Raw genomic sequence first — 18,048 nt, 5'->3', positions numbered from 1 at the left:
ATATTGACTTCTCATCACATACTGGATCTTCTATCATTGGTTGGAAATGTAAACAACCACCTGACTTGTCAATGATCCGTGACCACATTGTCGCCATGTGATGGATTTCGAGGGTTGGCCGGATTCCAGGGTGTGAGCTTTTTGTTTTCAGGATTATTATGTAAGAAGTGATAACCTGTGGTGTTTAGTATAGACGCCGTATCTCAGGAGAGGTCGCACCTCCATAAGGTCAGGTGACTGCAGCGAGCCAAGCCTGGAGCCGTGCCTGATATGGGGAACTACACTGTGTATATAGTATATACAGTAGCGGTCTTGGGGACCAAGCATCCCACGTAATTGCGTGGGGCCCCCGACATCCAGGGGGGCCCCGCTCTGGTGCCCAAGACTGCTGTCCCGCTGCTGCGATCTTAACTGTAACTATGTGCGCTCATAAAGAGCGCACATAGTTACAGGCAGCAGCGGCACTGACAGGGTGACAGCCATTGGCTCCCTCCCTGTCTGTCACTCTTGTGGCCGCAGGAAGTGTTTTCCCTGCGGTCACAAGAGGCTGCTCTGTGTCCATGGTGCCGGCGCTCGAGGCGTCACTGGAGCGCCGGTGCCATGACAACGGGAGTGCAGCCTCTTGTGACCGCAGGGAAAACACTTCCTGCGGCCACAAGAGGGAAGAGAAGAGGAGACGCCCGGACCCAGGTGAGTATGTGTGTTTGTTTTTTTGTGTTGTACATTATATGCGAGGGGGTGCACACAGCAGGGGTCTATAAAAACGGGGGGGGGAGCGCACAGGGGGTATATGTAAGCAGCGCACAGGGAGGCTATATAAACAGAGGGGGGGAGCGCACAGGGGGTATATGTAAACAGGGGGGAAACAGCAAAGGGGGTCTATATAAAAGGGGGGGAAGCGCACAGGGGGTCTGTATACTTATGGGAGAGCACAGGGGGTCTATATACCTTACTTCTATACTGGGGCACAGAAGATGCCAAATTATTAAGTGGGGGCACAGGGACACCTTAAATCTGTGGGGGCACAGAGGGGTGTAACTACTATATAGGGGCACAGAGGGGTGTAACTACTATATAGGGGTACAGAGGGGTGTAACTACTATATAGGGGCACAGAGGGGTGTAACTACTATATAGGGGCATAGAGTGGTGTAACTACTATATAGGGGTAGAGGGGACCTAACTACTGTATGTGTTGGAGCCTAAAATATTTCTCTGACAGATTCTGGAGGGAAGATTACCAGCCGGGAGAAGACTTCAAGGTGGCCCAGGCTGGATGGAGAGACAAAGAAAAATAAGTAAAAGACGCTGATCAGAGAAGACGCCTCCTGTGAGTGACTGGATGTAACTGCACTCTGTTATAGGGTCTGTAGTGATAGGGGTCATGGTGTGGCAGTATTATGTTATGGCATCATTGGTGATATCTTCCTGTTTTGTTCAGAGCAATTTTGAGGCGATATGTAATCTCTGTATGGTGGTAGGAGGGTTATAAGAGGACTACTGGGGGGGGGGGGGGGACATGACTTCGCTTGGGGCACCAGAAATGCCAAGACCGCCCCTGAGTATATATAGCGGGATGAGGGGCTCGGTGATAGAGTTAATGTGCTAGATTTGATTCTCAAGCTCTTGCTCTATATTGAGGCTTCTTCCTGTACGGGGATCAGGATTTCGCTGCAGGGATTCTCCAGGTCACAATCCAGAGTAGTCCTGTAAGAGCAGATAGAAGACGTAAAGCCACAGGCTGAATAGTGTCAAGGAGGCAGGGCCTATTGTCGTAGCACCACCTGCTATATGCGCTGATTATGCAAAGGGTCAAGCATATAGCACAGTGAGGTATAGCAGGGCTAGGGCACAGGAAATGATAAGCTCCGCCTCCTTGACAATATTTATGGCCAGAATAAAAGTCTGTTCTGAATGCTTACACTGATATGTACCTGCTTGGAAGGGATAGATTCACTTTAATCTCAGTCACCTGGTCTGTCATGATGTATTGGCAGGTGGTCTCCACTGTGCATGCAAAGTGATTATGGAAAAGTGTGTGCACAGCCATTGTTCATGGAGGAAACCAGGTAGTCCACCCGGATTCTGACCGACCAAAACATTTCATATGTCAAGAAATAGTGCTGCGGCAGAAGATTGCTGCACTGGGCTGCCCGCGTCACAGCTGGTAACAGTCAAGGTGTTCCTTTTACTTCCTTTCAGAACCTGCTTGAAAATAGAAGATGACGACGTCCAATAACTCCATGAAGATTGCACCTGCCATGATATTCAGTATAGCAAAATAAGCCAGGTGCTCCTCAAACAAAAGCAACAAAAAGGTCAAAATGATTCCCAGAACGTACAGGAGATACAAGAGGTATCAGTACAAAGAAAGCTCCAGTGTAACCCGCATCAAACACGGTCACTGAGGATCTGCCGGCCACAGATCCCTGTCACAAGTCCAAAGCCCCAGAGAGGGTCATGGTATCTCCCCCCATCCCCCTCCTCATCAGTACACGGCTCATTGTTCTGCTGGGAACAGAGAAAGAATCAGGGACTACAATAAAAGAACCAGGAATATGTACAAATTTTACCCAAATATTCAATTTTACAACAAACCAAAAGGTATCTTCCCTGTTAGGGTCCATTCCCATCCTGCAGATCCTGTACATGGGAATGGACATTAGAAGAGACTGTAGGAAATTGATGGGGTACCATCCAAATCCTTCCTTCTCTGATCCCATCATCAGTCATGGCCATGGGTTTCCTTCTCACCACAGCCCGTGATTGGGTAGCTAGGCCATCCAGCTTTTAGTTTATATATAGAAACCTCAGCCTGTCGCGCCTTGTCTACAGATGGAGGCTCTACCCTGTGGCTCTCATTCTGTGTGCTGATCTTCTCGACCTCATCTCCTGATCTGACCCTGATCGTGAACTTCTGGAATTTTGCCACTTCCTCATCTTTAGGGTTGTTCTTGTATTTTTACCCCAAACTCTCTCCCAACTAAGCTTGAGTCTCCCCCTCTTGTTGTTCCATCCTGACCTTTCTCCTGGTGAAAACCATCGACTTCTTTCCAGTCTACGCTGCTGCACCATCCGCATTATTGCCGGCCATGGTAACTATTCTTGGGATCACAATCTGAAAAGTGGAGAGAAGATGTCCATAGAGTATAGGGCTGATACATGAAGAATCTGGAGATTCCTGTGGGTTCGCGCCCCGTTAACCTGCAGGCAAAACCAAGCCGGTTCAGAGAATCCACATCTCTATCGGAGGAAATAACAAGAAATGTGTCATTCTTCTTACAGTATAGCTGCTGGCTTACAGTTGGGACAGTTGTCTCTTCTCAATCTTCTCTTATTACATATAGTGAAAAAATGTCAAACAAACTTCTCCGAAACCAAATGTTACTAGAAGGCGGCTCCACCGCAGCAAAGTGTCACTCAGATCTGACCTTTATTCCCATCACTTGCCTGCTTAAAGGGGTTGTTCATTTTCAGTGTCCACATCATGTCCAGAGATTTAGTTTTTTCACTCTCTCTCCCGTGTAACCAGACAAGTAATGTATCAAGTTTGAGAAGTTAATGATTATTGTGATATATATATATATATATATTATAATGAGCTATATACAGTATATATTTATATATTTGTGGTTCAGACGTTGACTACTCACTACATACTGGATCTTCTATCATCGGTCGGTTATGCAAACAACCAACTGACTTGTCAGTGATCCATGACCCCGTTGCTGCCATGTGATGGTTTTCGAGGGTTGGCCAGATTCCAGGGTGTGAGCTTTTTGTTTTCAGGATTATTATGTAAGAAGTGATAACCTGCTGTGTTTTGGATAGACGCCATATCTCAGGAAAGGTCATGTGTCTCGTGACTGCAGTGAGAAGAGCCCCGAGCCGTCCCCAGAGTCAGGGTCGTATCAGACAAAATTTCTGGACAAAATAATTCGCAGAACGTACAGGAGATACAGGAGGTGTTAGTACAAAGGAATCTCCAGTGTAACCCGGACCAAACATGGTTCACTGAGGATCCACCGGCCACAAAACCCCTCTAAGGTGCTTGAAGAGTTTAGAGTGGAGCAGCGTTGAGGAGAAGAGTTTGTCAAGGGAGTCCCCAACCCAATGTAGTACTGTGCTCTGTCAGAACTTTGAGAGAAATACTTGAGAGTGAGAAGTTAACTTGTACCTGTGTTTAGACTAGTGTCTGACCACCTTCTGCCCTACTGTGTCGAGCTTCTCATCCTAATAGGGTGATACAAGCCCCAGCCGTGGTTACCTGGGTAAAGCTAAGTATCCAAGGTTCCCCGGTCACCTGCACTGCGAGATAGGATACGTGGACCCTTTGGTAGCTTTGTCCTATCCAGGCCAGTTTCTCTTGTAGAGAAGGATACTGCCCTGCACTTTGTAGAGTGGTTCTCGGCATGGGCTGGGTTTATCCCCAACTTGTTCTCCTTGTAGTGTTTAGCACTGCATAGTAGCTTGAATGGATAGACTGAAGAAACTGAGTGTCTCTGGTTGCTTTATACACGTGTGTCTCACTAACACTGGACTGGCCCTGGCTTGGCTACAGCAGGGATGTCTGCTCTGTGTCCTCCTCCCACGAGAATCTGAGTAAGACTGAAGCTACAGTTTTCCCATAGACTTGAAATATAAGCCCTAATTACAGTCAGCTGACCAGACCCCTGACAACAGGTGCTGAGCATCAGCCAATTAGTGCCAGGCTTGTTATGCTCCACCCCCACCTGCTCAACACAAGCTGCAGGGGAGGAAGATAAAAATAATAAGATGCCCAGTAGGGGACACTGAATATTCTGGGACAGAGGGTACAAGGGCCAACTATAGCGGGGGCAGGGAGGTATACAGAGGGGGGCAGAATATGATGGAGGCCTAACTACAGGGAAACTTATCATTAGAGGGCGGGGTCAGCGGTCATCTCATCATTAGAGGGCGGGGTCAGCAGTCATCTCATCATTAGAGGGTGGGGTCAGCGGTCATCTCATCATTAGAGGGCGGGGTCAGCAGTCATCTCATCATTAGAGGGCGGGGTCAGCAGTCATCTCATCATTAGAGGGCGGGGTCAGCAGTCATCTCATCATTAGAGGGCGGGGTCAGCAGTCATCTCATCATTAGAGGGCGGGGTCAGCAGTCATCTCATCATTAGAGGGCGGGGTCAGCAGTCATCTCATCATTAGAGAGGAATCAGCAGTGTCATCTCATTATCATTAGGGGGAGGGGTCAGCAGTCATCTCATCATTAGAGGGGAATCAGCAGTGTCATCTCATTATCATTAGAGGGCGGGGTCAGCAGATTCATCTCATTGTCATTAGAGGGCGGGGTCAGTAGTCATCTCATTATCATTAGAGGGAGGGGTCAGCAGTCATCTCATTATCATTAGAGGGAGGGGTCAGTACTCATCCCATTATCATTAGAGGGAGGAGTCAGCAGACATCTCATTATTAGAGGGCGGGATCAGCAGTCATCTCATCATTAGAGGGAGGGGTCAGCAGTCATCTCATCATTAGAGGGGAATCAGCAGTGTCATCTCATTATCATTAGGGGTCAGCAGATTCATCTCATTATCATTAGAGGGAGGGGTCAGCAGATTCATCTCATTATCATTAGAGGGAGGGGTCAGCAGATTCATCTCATTATCATTAGAGGGAGGGGTCAGCAGATTCATCTCATTATCATTAGAGGGAGGGGTCAGTACTCATCCCATTATCATTAGAGGGAGGAGTCAGCAGTCATCTCATCATTAGAGGGGAATCAGCAGTGTCATCTCATTATCATTAGAGGGAGGGGTCAGTACTCATTCCATTATCATTAGAGGGAGGAGTCAGCAGACATCTCATTATTAGAGGGCGGGATCAACAGATTCATCTCATTAGAGGGCGGGGTCAGCAGGGTTATCTCATTATCATTAGGGGCAGGGTCAGCAGTCATCTCATTATCATTAGGGGCGGAGTCAGCAGTCACCTCATTATCATTAAGGGCGAGGTCGTTGGATTATCAGTCCTTTCATACAGGTCTTGGTACATTTTCTTGTCCTTAGCCGGTTGCACAGATCTCCCATCCCGGTCACCATGAGCTCTGCTGTTGTATTTGCTGTTGTTATGTTCCACCATTACTCCACCAATCATTAACATTGCGCCTGATTGTCTAGTATTATGTGCAGATCACATACGGCAGCGTGAGTGATGTTGAGTTCTCCCTCACCCATATATTACAATAGATATGTTTGTAGAAGGAACGTAACCATGTGACATCAGTGCGGTGGTGGGTGGGAGAGGTCACCAGGCTGGGAGTCACCTAAACGTCACTGGGACATGAAATGTGCTAAAAAGATAGTGGGGAAAAAAACTGGTCTGTCCTGTTACCTTAAAACCCTACGACTGGTAGCACAAGCCTCATTCTGCTTCATATATTCTTTCAAGGAACTTTGGAGGAACTGTACATCAGAGGAGGCTGAGGATGAAGACCCTGGTGGTCAGCGCTGTGTTGCTGCTCAGCATGGCTCAGCTAGGTAAGATGGAGGAGTGATGGAGCCCTGGCAAAGGCTGAGACATGGACAGTCCAGATATAACCTCAACCTCATGTCCACCCGATGGTTATCCAGCCAGGGGTTATCTGTACAAGAGTCCAGCCAGGGGTTATCTGTACAAGAGTCCAGCCAGAGGTTATCTGTACAAGAGTCCAGCCAGGGGTTATCTGTACAAGAGTCCAGCCAGAGGTTATCTGTACAAGAGTCCAGCCAGGGGTTATCTGTACAAGAGTCCAGCCAGAGGTTACCTGCATGAGAGTCCATCCAGGGGTTATCTTCATAAGAGTGAGAGTCCATCCAGGGGTTATCTTCATGAGAGTCCATCCAGGGGTTATCTGCATGAGAGTCCATCCAGGGGTTATCTGCATGAGAGTCCATCCAGGGGTTATCTGCATGAGAGTCCATCCAGGGGTTACCTGCATGAGAGTCCATCCAGGGGTTATCTTCATGAGAGTCCATCCAGGGGTTATCTGCATGAGAGTCCATCCAGGGGTTATCTGCATGAGAGTCCATCCAGGGGTTACCTGCATGAGAGTCCATCCAGGGGTTATCTTCATAAGAGTGAGAGTCCAGCCAGGGGTTATCTTCATGCGATTCCAGACAGGGGTTATCTGCATGAGATTTCTACAATCCCTTTGGTTTTCTCCACACCTGGGAGAACATATACATAATATATATATATATATATATATATATATATATATATATATATATATATATACATACACACATACACACACACATACACTACCGTTCAAAAGTTTGGGGTCACCCAAACAATTTTGTGTTTTCCATGAAAAGTCACACTTCTTCACCACCATACGTTGTGAAATGAATAGAAAATAAAGTCCAGACATTGACAAGGTTAGAAATAATGATTTGTATGTGAAATAACATTGTTCTTCCATCACACTTTGCTTCCGTCCCAGAATCCTCCTTTTGCAGCAGTTCCAGCATTGCACACCTTTGGCATTCTAGCTATTAATCTGTTGGGGTAAGCTGGAGAAATTGCCCCCCACGCTTCTAGAAGCAGCTCCCACAAGTTGGATTGGTTGGATGGGCACTTCTGGCGTACCATACGGTCCAGCTGCTCCCACAACAGCTCAATGGGGTGGTGATCTGGTGACTGCGCTGGCCACTCCATTACCTATGATAGAATACCAGCTGCTGCTTCTGCTGTATATAGTCCTTGCACAATTTGGAGGTGTTTAGGGTCATTGTCCTGTTGTAGGATGAAATTGGCTCCAACCAAGCGCTGCCCACTGGGTATGGCATGGCGGTGCAGAGTGATGGCCTTCCTTATTCACAATCCCTTTTACCCTGTACAAATCTCCCACCTTACCAGCACCAACCCCAGACCATCCCATTACCTCCACCATGTATAACAGATGGCGTCAGGCATTCTTCCAGCATCTTTTCATTTCTTCTGCGTCTCACAAACCTTCTTCTTTGTCATCCAACCACCTCAAACTTTGATTCATCCGTCCACAACACTTTTTTCCAGTCTTCCTCTGTCCAATGTCTGTGTTCTTTTGCCCATCTTAATCTTTTTCTTTTATTGGCCAGTCTCCGATATGGCTTTTTATTTGCCACTCTGCCCTGAAGCCCAAAATCCTGCAGCCGCCTCTTCACTGTAGATGGTGACACTGGTGTTTTGCGGGTACTATGTAATGAAGATGCCAGTTGGGGACCTGTGAGGCGTCTGTTTCTCAAACTAGAGACTCTAATGTGCTTATCTTCTTGCTTAGTTGTGCAACGCGGCCTCCCACTTCTTTTTCAACTCTGGTTAGAGCCTGTTTGTGCTGTCCTCTGAAGGGAGTAGTACACACCGTTGTAGGAAATCTTCTTAGCAATTTCTCGCATGGAATAGCCATCATTTCTTAAAACAAGAATAGACTGTCGAGTTTCAGATGAAAGTTCTCTTTTTCTGGCCATTTTGAGCGTTTAATTGACCCCACAGATGTGATGCTCCAGAAACTCAATCTGCTCAAAGGAAGGTCAGTTTTGTAGCTTCTGTAACGAGCTAGACTGTTTTCAGATGTGTGAAGATGATTGCACAAGGGTTTTCTAATCATCAATTAGCCTCCTGAGCCAATGAGCAAACACATTGTACCATTAGGGTAGCTTCACACGGGCGGGCTCGCAGCGAGATTCTCGCTGCGCGCCCGGCAGGTCCTGGCAGTTCCCATAAACTACATACTTGCTGCGGACCGCAGCGAGTATGTAATTGTACCGCGCTTAACCCCTTCTACTCCCGCCGGCTCCCCCGCTGTAAGCAGCATACATTACCTGTCCTTGCTGCACGGGTCCGGCGTCCTGCTCTCCCGCCCGGCCAATCAGTGGCTGCGGCTGGGCAACACACTAATTGGCCGGACGGGAGAGCAGGACGCCGGACCCGAGCAGCAAGGACAGGTAATGTATGCTGCTTACAGCGGGGGAGCCGGCGGGAGTAGAAGGGGTTAAGCGCGGTACAATTACATACTCGCTGCGGTCCGCAGCAAGTATGTAGTTTATGGGAACTGCCAGGACCTGCCGGGCTCGCAGCGAGAATCTCGCTGCGAGCCCGCCCGTGTGAAGCTACCCTTAGAACACTGGAGTGATAGTTGCTGGAAATGGGCCTCTATACACCTCTGTAGATATTGCACCAAAAACCAGACATTTGCAGCTAGAATAGTCATTTACCACATTAGCAATGGATAGAGGGGATTTGTTTAAAGTTAGGACTAGTTTAAAGTTATCTTCATTGAAAAGTACAGTGCTTTACCTTCAAAAATAAGGACATTTCAATGTGACCCCAAACTTTTGAACGGTAGTGAGTGTATATATATATTTTAAGCATGTGGGTCCTCAGGATTGGTGGACTATTTGACTGCTATGTCATGAAGTCCACACTACGGAGAAAGGAAGCCTTAAAGAGGCTCTCCCTAACCCCTTTAACACCAAAGGTCAAATGATCTGGAGTGATTCTAATGTGGAAGTACAGGTGGCTCATATACATAGTAAAGGTGGTCCTCTACCAGACCCCTACCCCATAATGAGCCAAGGGGAGCTCAGTACTTGTTCTTTACTCTTCCTTTACCCTATGTAGCATTGTGCAGTGGTTGGTGGACCTCTATAATGCCCCATCCCCACCAGTGTACATGATGTTCTTCACACTTTCTTGACCCTATGTAGGTTCTGCGGCGGTAGTAGAGCTGGTCCTCCAGCAGACCCCTACCCCATCATGGTACAAGGGGGTTCAGTACTTGTTCTTCACACTTTCTTGACCTTATGTAGGATTCTGAGGTGATGGTAGACCTCTATACCTCTGGATGTCTCATATACATAGTAGATGTTGTCCTCCACCAGACCCCGGGGGTCTCCGTACTTGCTGTTCACGCTTCCTTGACACTATGTAGGATTCAGGAGGTGATGGTAGAACTCTATACCTCCCGATGTCTCATAAACGTAGTAGAGGTGTTACTTCACCAGACCCCAAGGGGAACACCGTACTTGCTCTTCACACTTTCTTGATCCTATGTAGGTTCTAAGATGGTGGTGGAGCTCTTCGTATTTGCTCTTCATACTTCCTTGACCCAATGTAGGTTCTGAGATGGGGGTAGAGCTCTATACCTCTGGGGGTCTCATATACCTAGTAGAGGTGGTCCTCCACCAGACCCCAGGAAGTGCTCGGTACATGTTCTTCACACTTCCTGGACCCTATGTAGGTTCTGAGATGGGGGTGGAGCTCTATACCTCCTGATGTCTCATATACATAGTAGAGGTGGTCCTCCACCAGACCCCAGGGAGAGCTCAGTATATGTTCCTCACACTTCCTGGACTATATGTTCTGAGATGGTGGTAGAGCTCTATACCTCTGGCGGTCTGATATACATAGTAGAGGTGGTCCTCCCCCAGACCCCCGGGGGTGCTCGGTTCACTTCCTTCACCCAGGCAGATCAGAGAGATGACCTGGCCTCATGGTTCCTCCTAGGTTTCTTACACTTCAGGTTATGGAGGATGGAGCTGGCCCGGGCCGGGCTGATACCTGTTCCTGGGCTGTATCCGTTCTCTGTGGCATCTCTAGCCGTGATGTTGGCCTGCAGGATGCGGCGCAGTCTTTGTTACGTTAGGAAACCATCGATCTTGTTATTTTGATGTTTTTAGCTTGTAGTTTGTTTAGGACACGCAGTCGTCTATGTCACCGGACCGGTTATATCTGCACTGATATACCCACCTGTAACCTCAGTCCTCTGCTCAATGACACGGTCTATAGATACAGCAGACTGTATCACACATGATAGGCTTAGATACGCAGCTCAGCAGACTGTATCACACATGATAAGCTTAGATAACATATGATAGATAACATATAATAGGCTTAGATACATGGCTATGATAACACATCATAGGCTAAGGGTGCGTTTACACAGAAAGATTTATCTGACAGATTTTGGAAGCCAAAGCCAGAAATGGATTTAAAAAGAGAATAGATCCCAGTCTTTCCTTTGTGACCTGATCCCTGTTTATAGTCTGCTCCTGGTTTTGGCTTCAAAGGTCCGTGTAAATGCACCATTAGATACGCAGCTTAGCAAACAATACCATACATGACAGGCTTAGATACACAGCTCAGTGGTACATTGTTGTCAGTCATCTATGTTTACTGTATATGTTGTTCTTGTGATTTCAGGCTACTCGACGCTCTGCTACACCTGCACTATGTCACTCACCGATCAGCCCTGTATGCAGATGGCCAACTGCACCGGATCCACCCCGTTCTGTGGGACAAGCAGAGGTGAGTGCTGAGATACCGGAGCCTGAGGTCATCACTCTATACAGGCTCCATGTGCTGAGATACCGGAGCCTGAGGTCATCTCTCTATACAGGCTTCATGTGCTGAGATACCGGAGCCTGGGGTCATCCCTCTATACAGGCTCCATGTGCTGAGATACCGGAGCCTGAGGTCATCTCTCTATACAGGCTCCATGTGCTGAGATACCGGAGCCTGGGGTGATCCCTCTATACAGGCTCCATGTGCTGAGATACCGGAGCCTGAAGTCATCTCTCTATACAGGCTCCATGTGCTGAGATACCGGAGCCTGAGGTCATCTCTCTATACAGGCTTCATGTGCTGAGATACCGGAGCCTGAGGTCATCTCTCTATACAGGCTTCATGTGCTGAGATACCGGAGCCTGGGGTCATCCCTCTATACAGGCTCCATGTGCTGAGATACCGGAGCCTGAGGTCATCCCTCTATACAGGCTCCATGTGCTGAGATACCGGAGCCTGAGGTCATCTCTCTATACAGGCTCCATGTGCTGAGATACCGGAGCCTGGGGTGATCCCTCTATACAGGCTCCATGTGCTGAGATACCGGAGCCTGAGGTCATCTCTCTATACAGGCTCCATTTGCTGAGATACCGGAGCCTGGGGTGATCCCTCTATACAGGCTCCATGTGCTAAGATACCGGAGCCTGGGGTGATCCCTCTATACAGGCTCCATGTGCTGAGATACCGGAGCCTGAGGTGATCCCTCTATACAGGCTCCATGTGTTGAGATACCGGAGCCTGGGGTGATCCCTCTATACAGGCTCCATGTGCTGAGATACCGGAGCCTGGGGTGATCCCTCTATACAGGCTCCAATTGGTATAATGTTTGATTGTTATGATGTCCAGCTGTTATAATGTCTGGTAGTTATAATGTTCAGTTATTATAGTGTTGGGTGTTATAACGTCCGGCTGTTGTAATGTTTGGTTGTTATAATGTTTATAATGTCCGGCTGTTATAATGTCCGGCTGTTATAATGTTTATAATGTCCGGCTGTTATAATGTCCGCTGTTATAATGTCCGGCTGTTGTAATATCTATCATCCTCCTGTTACATCTCTGTTGTGTTTGTCTCTCGCAGTGAACGGAGTCTTCTTGACGTATATCAGCAAGTTTTGCTCGGCCGCCTGCATCAACGCCGCCCAGAACTTCACTTTTATTTCAGCCACAGAAACCTGCTGCACAGGCAACCTGTGCAACACCGAGAAGATCGGAAACGCCAACAGCGCATTCGTCATGAATGGCGGCAGCGGCCTGGCCGGCAGCGCTCTCCTCCTGGGCACCCTCAGCGCTCTCCTGAGCGCCATCTATGCCGCCTAATGGGACTACAGTGACACAGCGCTCCCCAGTCATCAGGCAGTACTCATACAAGCCAGCAGGGGGCGCCAGTGACATCACAACACCTGATACCACAGCTGGGGTATATGTATGGGTGGAGGGATTGATTGCCGCACTATATATATCGTTTGTTTTTCGTGTGAAGAGATGGAAGCGTCACCTTATTAAAAGGAGTGAAACAGAATTTACTTGTCAGCAGTTATTGAGCGGCCACTTAGGGTTCAGGACTGTTCATGAACAGCGCCTCCCCTCATCTGCAGGTTATGTGGGGTAGTGCAGCACAGGCCCTACTTATATCAATGGATCTGAGCTGCAATACCACACACGACCTGTGAACAGGGGGGCGCTGTAAGCAGCTGGAGTCTTCAGTGACTCATTTGGCTTCTCTTGGCTGTCGAAGGAAAAAAATGATCATTATGCAAGTTATTACAGACGACACAGGGACCAGAGAATAACACAAGAAATATTATAATCATAGAAAACTTTAAAGGGGTATTCCGTTCAAACATAACTTTTGATATGTTGCTGCCCACGGTGAGACTAACAAATCCTTCCATACTTAGTATTGTCTATTCAGTCTCCTTCCCCCAGTTCTCAGCTGCTGCTTTCTACTAATCTGTGTGTGTGAGCTTTTCTCTCTCCCCCCTCCCTTCTGAGACGGCTAATGTAAACAAGTCCCTGGCAGGCTGTATCTGTAACATTGTACCTTCTTTGTAATGCTGGGAGGATTAATCACAGTGAGTTCATCAGCAAATTGACCTCAGATTAACCCTCCCAGCATTACAAAGAAGCTACAGTGTTACAGATACAGCCAGCCAGGGACTTGTTTACATTCGCCATCTCAGAAGGGAGGGGGGACATAAAGAAAATCTTGCACAGTGTTCTGTCCTCCCTATGTATAAGACAGACAGCCATACCCTCCCAGGAATTCATTGACAGCGGTGTGATGTCCACGTTCAACTTTTATTGCAAGGACAGGGTGAAAGTGAGGAATAGAAAGATAAAGCACTTACTAAGATGTAAGGACATGGGGCAGTACATTATAACACATTACTGTGCAGGGAATACAGATATAGACATGGCATACTATACTATGTGACAGGCATTGTAACTACGAACTGTAAGATATCATCAGGAGATAAAACACATTCATATACAATAAGCTGCACATATATACTGCTGGGTGACTGTATACACGTACCAGCAATGCTACTGTAAGCCCAGAGGAAGAGGATGGCTCTGGATACAGCCGGCTCTGCAGTGCTCTGAGGGTAATGGCTGGAATGATGGAGATGTCATCAGGGTCATAGGCTAAGGATAAGGAAGCTGAGATGGACCAAACTATCTTTTACATACAAAGTACAGTGTATGCGAATGGCCACTAGAGGGAGCTTTTACCACTTGACTACGGATTCAGCATGAATACAAGGAACAGTAATTGTGTAATTGTAAAACATTATACAACAGTTATAAGAACTGCTGAAGGCATGACACACAGATTACTGTGTATTCAGCAGAAAGCAGCAGCTCAGAGCTGGGGGAAGGAGACTGAATAGATAATAACAAGTATGGAAGGAATTGTTAGTCTCACCATGGGCAGCAACATAGCAAAAGTTATATGTGAGTGGATTCCCCCTTTAAATGAAGACTCCACATCCACATTCATTGTCCATAGTTATCTAGGAACATCGGGCACATTCATCAGTGTGCGCTCCTGGCATAAGGCATTTTTGGTGGCGTACACCAGGGTAAGCCCAGCTTGCCTAATACGAGGGCAGAAGAGGGAGGGGGGCCTTCTACTACAGGCCAATATTACACAGGATGTATATATATAGAACTGGTGTAGACTGATCCAGAGTCATCAGATCAGAACTGGAAGTCCCCTAGAATTTCCAGCAGAAGTGACCATAACAATACCTGGCAACAACCCAGAGATCGCCATGATAACCATTACCTGCCTATAAATAGAGGTGTGGTGCCAGGGATTGGCCTGTAGGTGGCGCAGCTGAGCACTCTGCTCAGGAGATGACAGTGCAGGATGGAGGGTGGTGAATTATTTATTATGTTCTGGTACCAAGAGACCAGAGCGGCATGTGACATGGAGGAGCGGGGACCAGCGTGTGAGGTGGAGAATCTGGGACTGGCGTGTGAGGTGGAGGAGCCAGGACCCGCGTGTGAGGTGGAGGAGGCGGGACCGGCGTGTGATGTGGAGGAGCCAGGACCCGCGTGTGAGGTGGAGGAGCCGGGACCGGCGTGTGACGTGGAGAATCTGGGACTGGCGTGTGAGGTGGAGGAGACGGGACCGGCGTGTGATGTGGAGGAGTCGGGACCCGCGTGTGATGTGGAGGAGCCGGGACCGGCGTGTGACATGGAGAAGCTGGGACCGGCGTGTGCAGTGGAGGAGCCGGGACCAATGTGAAACGTGGAGGAGCCGGGACTGGCGAGTGACGTGGAGGAGCTGGGACCGGCGTGTGACGTGGAGGAACCGGGACCGGCATGTGACGTGGAGGAGCCGGGACCCGCGTGTGAGGTGGAGGAGCTGGGACCGGCGTGTGACGTGGAGGAGCCGGGACCGGCATGTGACGTGGAGGAGCTGGGACCGGCGTGTGACGTGGAGGAGCCGGGACCGGCATGTGACGTGGAGGAGCCGGGACCCGCGTGTGAGGTGGAGGAGCCGGGACCGGCGTGTGAGGTGGAGGAGCCGGGACCGGCGTGTGACGTGGAGGAGCTGGGACCGGCGTGTGACGTGGAGGAGCCTGGACCAATTTGTAACGTGGAGGAGTCGGGACCAGCATGTGACGTGGAGGAGCGGGGACCGGCGTGTGAGGTGGAGGAGCCGGGACCGGCGTGTGAGGTGGAGGAGCCGGGACCGGCGTGTGACGTGGAGGAGCTGGGACCGGCGTGTGACGTGGAGGAGCCTGGACCAATGTGTAACGTGGAGGAGTCGGGACCAGCATGTGACGTGGAGGAGCTGGGACCGGCGTGTGATGTGGAGGAGCTGGGACCGGCGTGTGATGTGGAGGAGCCGGGACCGGCGTGTGACGTGGAGGAGCTGGGACCGGCGTGTGACATGGAGAAGCTGGGACCGGCGTGTGACATGGAGAAGCTGGGACCGGCATGTGACGTGGAGGAGCCGGGACCGGCATGTGACGTGGAGGAGCCGGGACCCGCGTGTGAGGTGGAGGAGCTGGGACCGGCGTGTGATGTGGAGGAGCCGGGACCGGCGTGTGATGTGGAGGAGCCGGGACCGGCGTGTGAGGTGGAGGAGCCGGGACTGGCGTGTGACGTGGAGGAGCTGGGACCGGCGTGTGACGTGGAGGAGCCGGGACCGGCATGTGACGTGGAGGAGCCGGGACCCGCGTGTGAGGTGGAGGAGCTGGGACCGGCGTGTGAGGTGGAGGAGCCGGGACCGGCGTGTGACATGGAGAAGCTGGGACCGGCGTGTGACGTGGAGGAGCCTGGACCAATGTGTAACGTGGAGGAGTCGGGACCGGCATGTGACGTGGAGGAGCTGGGACCGGCGTGTGATGTGGAGGAGCCGGGACCGGCGTGTGATGTGGAGGAGCCGGGACCGGCGTGTGATGTGGAGGAGACGGGACCGGCGTGTGAGGTGGAGGAGCTGGTACCGGCGTGTGATGTGGAGGAGCTGGGACCGGCGTGTGATGTGGAGGAGCCGGGACCGGCGTGTGACGTGGAGGAGCTGGGACCGGCGTGTGACGTGGAGGAGACGGGACCAATGTGTAACGTGGAGGATCCGGGACTGGCGTGTGACGTGGAGGAGTCGGGACCAGGCGTGTGAGGTGGAGGAGATGGGACCCACGTGTGAGGTGGAGGAGCTGGGACTGGCGTGTGATGTGGAGGAGCCGGGACCGGCGTGTGACATAGAGGAGTCGGGAGCGGCCTGTGAGGTGGAGGAGCCGGGACCAGCGTGTGACATGGAGGAGCTGGGACCGGCGTGTGAGGTGGAAGAGTCGGGACTGGCGTGTGAGGTGGAGGAGCCGGGACCAATGTGTGACATGGAGGAGCTGGGACCAATGTGTGACATGGAAGAGCGGGGACCATACCTCCAAACCGTCCCGGATTCCGCGGGACAGTCCCGTTTTCGAGGTTCTGTCCCGCGGTCCCGGAACGCCCCCCCGTGTCCCGCATTACATGTGGCCCCAGCGAAAAAAACAATAAACCAGTAACTCACCTGTCCGCCGGTCCCAGCAGCTCCTCTCCCGGCAGAGCGTGCACTCCCGTCATCCTCCGGGGCGGGCAGCGGGGTATACAGACCCTGACTGTACCGGAAGTGACCTGCAGCCTCTGTCATGAATTACTTCCGGCACAGTCAGTGTCTCTGTCTCCCGCTGCCCGCCCCGGAGGATGACGGGAGTGCACGCTCTGCCGGGAGAAGAGCTGCTGGGACCGGCGGACAGGTGAGTTACTGGTTTATTGTTTTACTGGTCGGGCCACACAAATGGGGGGATTGGCTACTATATGGGGGGATTGGTTACTATGTGGGGCATAGGCTGCTATGTGTTTGGCATATATGGGGGATTGGCTACTATGTGAGGCACTATATGGGGGATTGGCTACTATGTGGGGCACTATATGGGGGATTGGCTACTATGTGAGGCACTATATGGGGGATTGGCTACTATTTGGGGCACTATATGGGGGCATTGGCTACTATGTGGGGCATATATGGGGGCATAGGCTACTATGTGGGGGATTGGCTACTATGTGGGGCACTATATGGGGCATTGGATTCTATGTGGGGCACTATATGGGGATTGGATTCTATGTGGGGCACTATAGGGGGGATTGGATTCTATGTGGGGCACTATATGGGGGATTGGACACTATGTGGAGCACTATATGGGGGATTGGATACTATGTGGGGGATTGGATACTATGTGGGGGATTGCATACTATGTTGGTCACTATATGGGGGATTGGATACTATGTGGGGCACTATGTGGGGGATTGGATACTATATAGGGCACTATTCAGTCAGCAGCATGTGATGACTGTAGGGGAGTGGCTATGGGAGGTTGCTATGGGGGTGTGGCTATGGAGGTTGCTATGGGGGCGTGGCTATGGGGCGTGGCTATGGAGGGTCGCTATGGGGACCGTGGCGCACATGTCCCTCTTTGCTCTTTGCAAAAGTTGGGAGGTATGGCGGGGACTGGCGTGTGACATAGAGGAGTCGGGACCGGCGTGTGAGGTGGAGGAGCTGGGACCGGCGTGTGAGGTGGAGGAGCCGGGACAGGCGTGTGAGGTGGAGGAGCCGGGACAGGCGTGTTGTGGAGGAGCCGGGACCGGCGTGTGAGGTGGAGGAGCCGGGACCGGCGTGTGAGGTGGAGGAGCTGGAACCGGCGTGTGATGTG

The 18,048-nt window shown here is 50.4% G+C and overlaps 2 protein-coding genes across 3 annotated transcripts; one reads left to right on the top strand and one right to left on the bottom strand.

The window, feature by feature from the left end:
• The first annotated feature begins 615 nt into the window (after positions 1-615).
• LOC138784279 (prostate stem cell antigen-like) lies at positions 616-12,860 on the top strand. 2 transcript variants are annotated; one of them, XM_069959792.1, is made up of 5 exons: positions 616-690; positions 1,222-1,329; positions 6,425-6,513; positions 11,201-11,305; positions 12,420-12,860. In XM_069959792.1, exons 3-5 carry the CDS (start codon positions 6,462-6,464, stop codon positions 12,656-12,658), a joined length of 396 nt encoding a protein of 131 aa, XP_069815893.1. In that variant the 5' UTR covers positions 616-690; positions 1,222-1,329; positions 6,425-6,461; the 3' UTR covers positions 12,659-12,860. The 2 variants fall into 2 exon arrangements, with proteins under 2 accessions (XP_069815893.1, XP_069815894.1); XM_069959793.1 differs by lacking the exon at positions 616-690 and having other exon boundaries at positions 1,197-1,329.
• Positions 12,861-14,736: 1,876 nt separating this feature from the next.
• On the bottom strand, positions 14,737-15,471 carry LOC138784094 (uncharacterized). Its single transcript, XM_069959610.1, has one exon. The coding sequence runs from the start codon at positions 15,469-15,471 to the stop codon at positions 14,737-14,739; it is 735 nt and encodes a 244-aa protein (XP_069815711.1).
• Between the last annotated feature and the right edge of the window lie 2,577 nt (positions 15,472-18,048).

This window comes from Dendropsophus ebraccatus, chromosome 2 (assembly GCF_027789765.1).
Source record: "Dendropsophus ebraccatus isolate aDenEbr1 chromosome 2, aDenEbr1.pat, whole genome shotgun sequence".
Lineage (NCBI taxonomy): Eukaryota > Metazoa > Chordata > Amphibia > Anura > Hylidae > Dendropsophus > Dendropsophus ebraccatus.
The sequence above is the reverse complement of the archived record's forward strand: the minus strand, read 5'-3'. Positions and strand labels throughout refer to the sequence as shown.

Bases quoted from the DNA above. Each gene is read 5' to 3' on its own strand.
- LOC138784279 (XM_069959792.1), top strand. From the start codon at position 6,462: ATGAAGACCCTGGTGGTCAGCGCTGTGTTGCTGCTCAGCATGGCTCAG. The intron at 6,514-11,200 runs GTAAGATGGAGG...TTGTGATTTCAG, and splicing joins GCTCAGCATGGCTCAGCTAG to GCTACTCGACGCTCTGCTAC. The intron at 11,306-12,419 runs GTGAGTGCTGAG...TGTCTCTCGCAG, and splicing joins GTTCTGTGGGACAAGCAGAG to TGAACGGAGTCTTCTTGACG.
- LOC138784094 (XM_069959610.1), bottom strand. From the start codon at position 15,471: ATGCTGGTCCCGACTCCTCCACGTTACAAATTGGTCCAGGCTCCTCCA.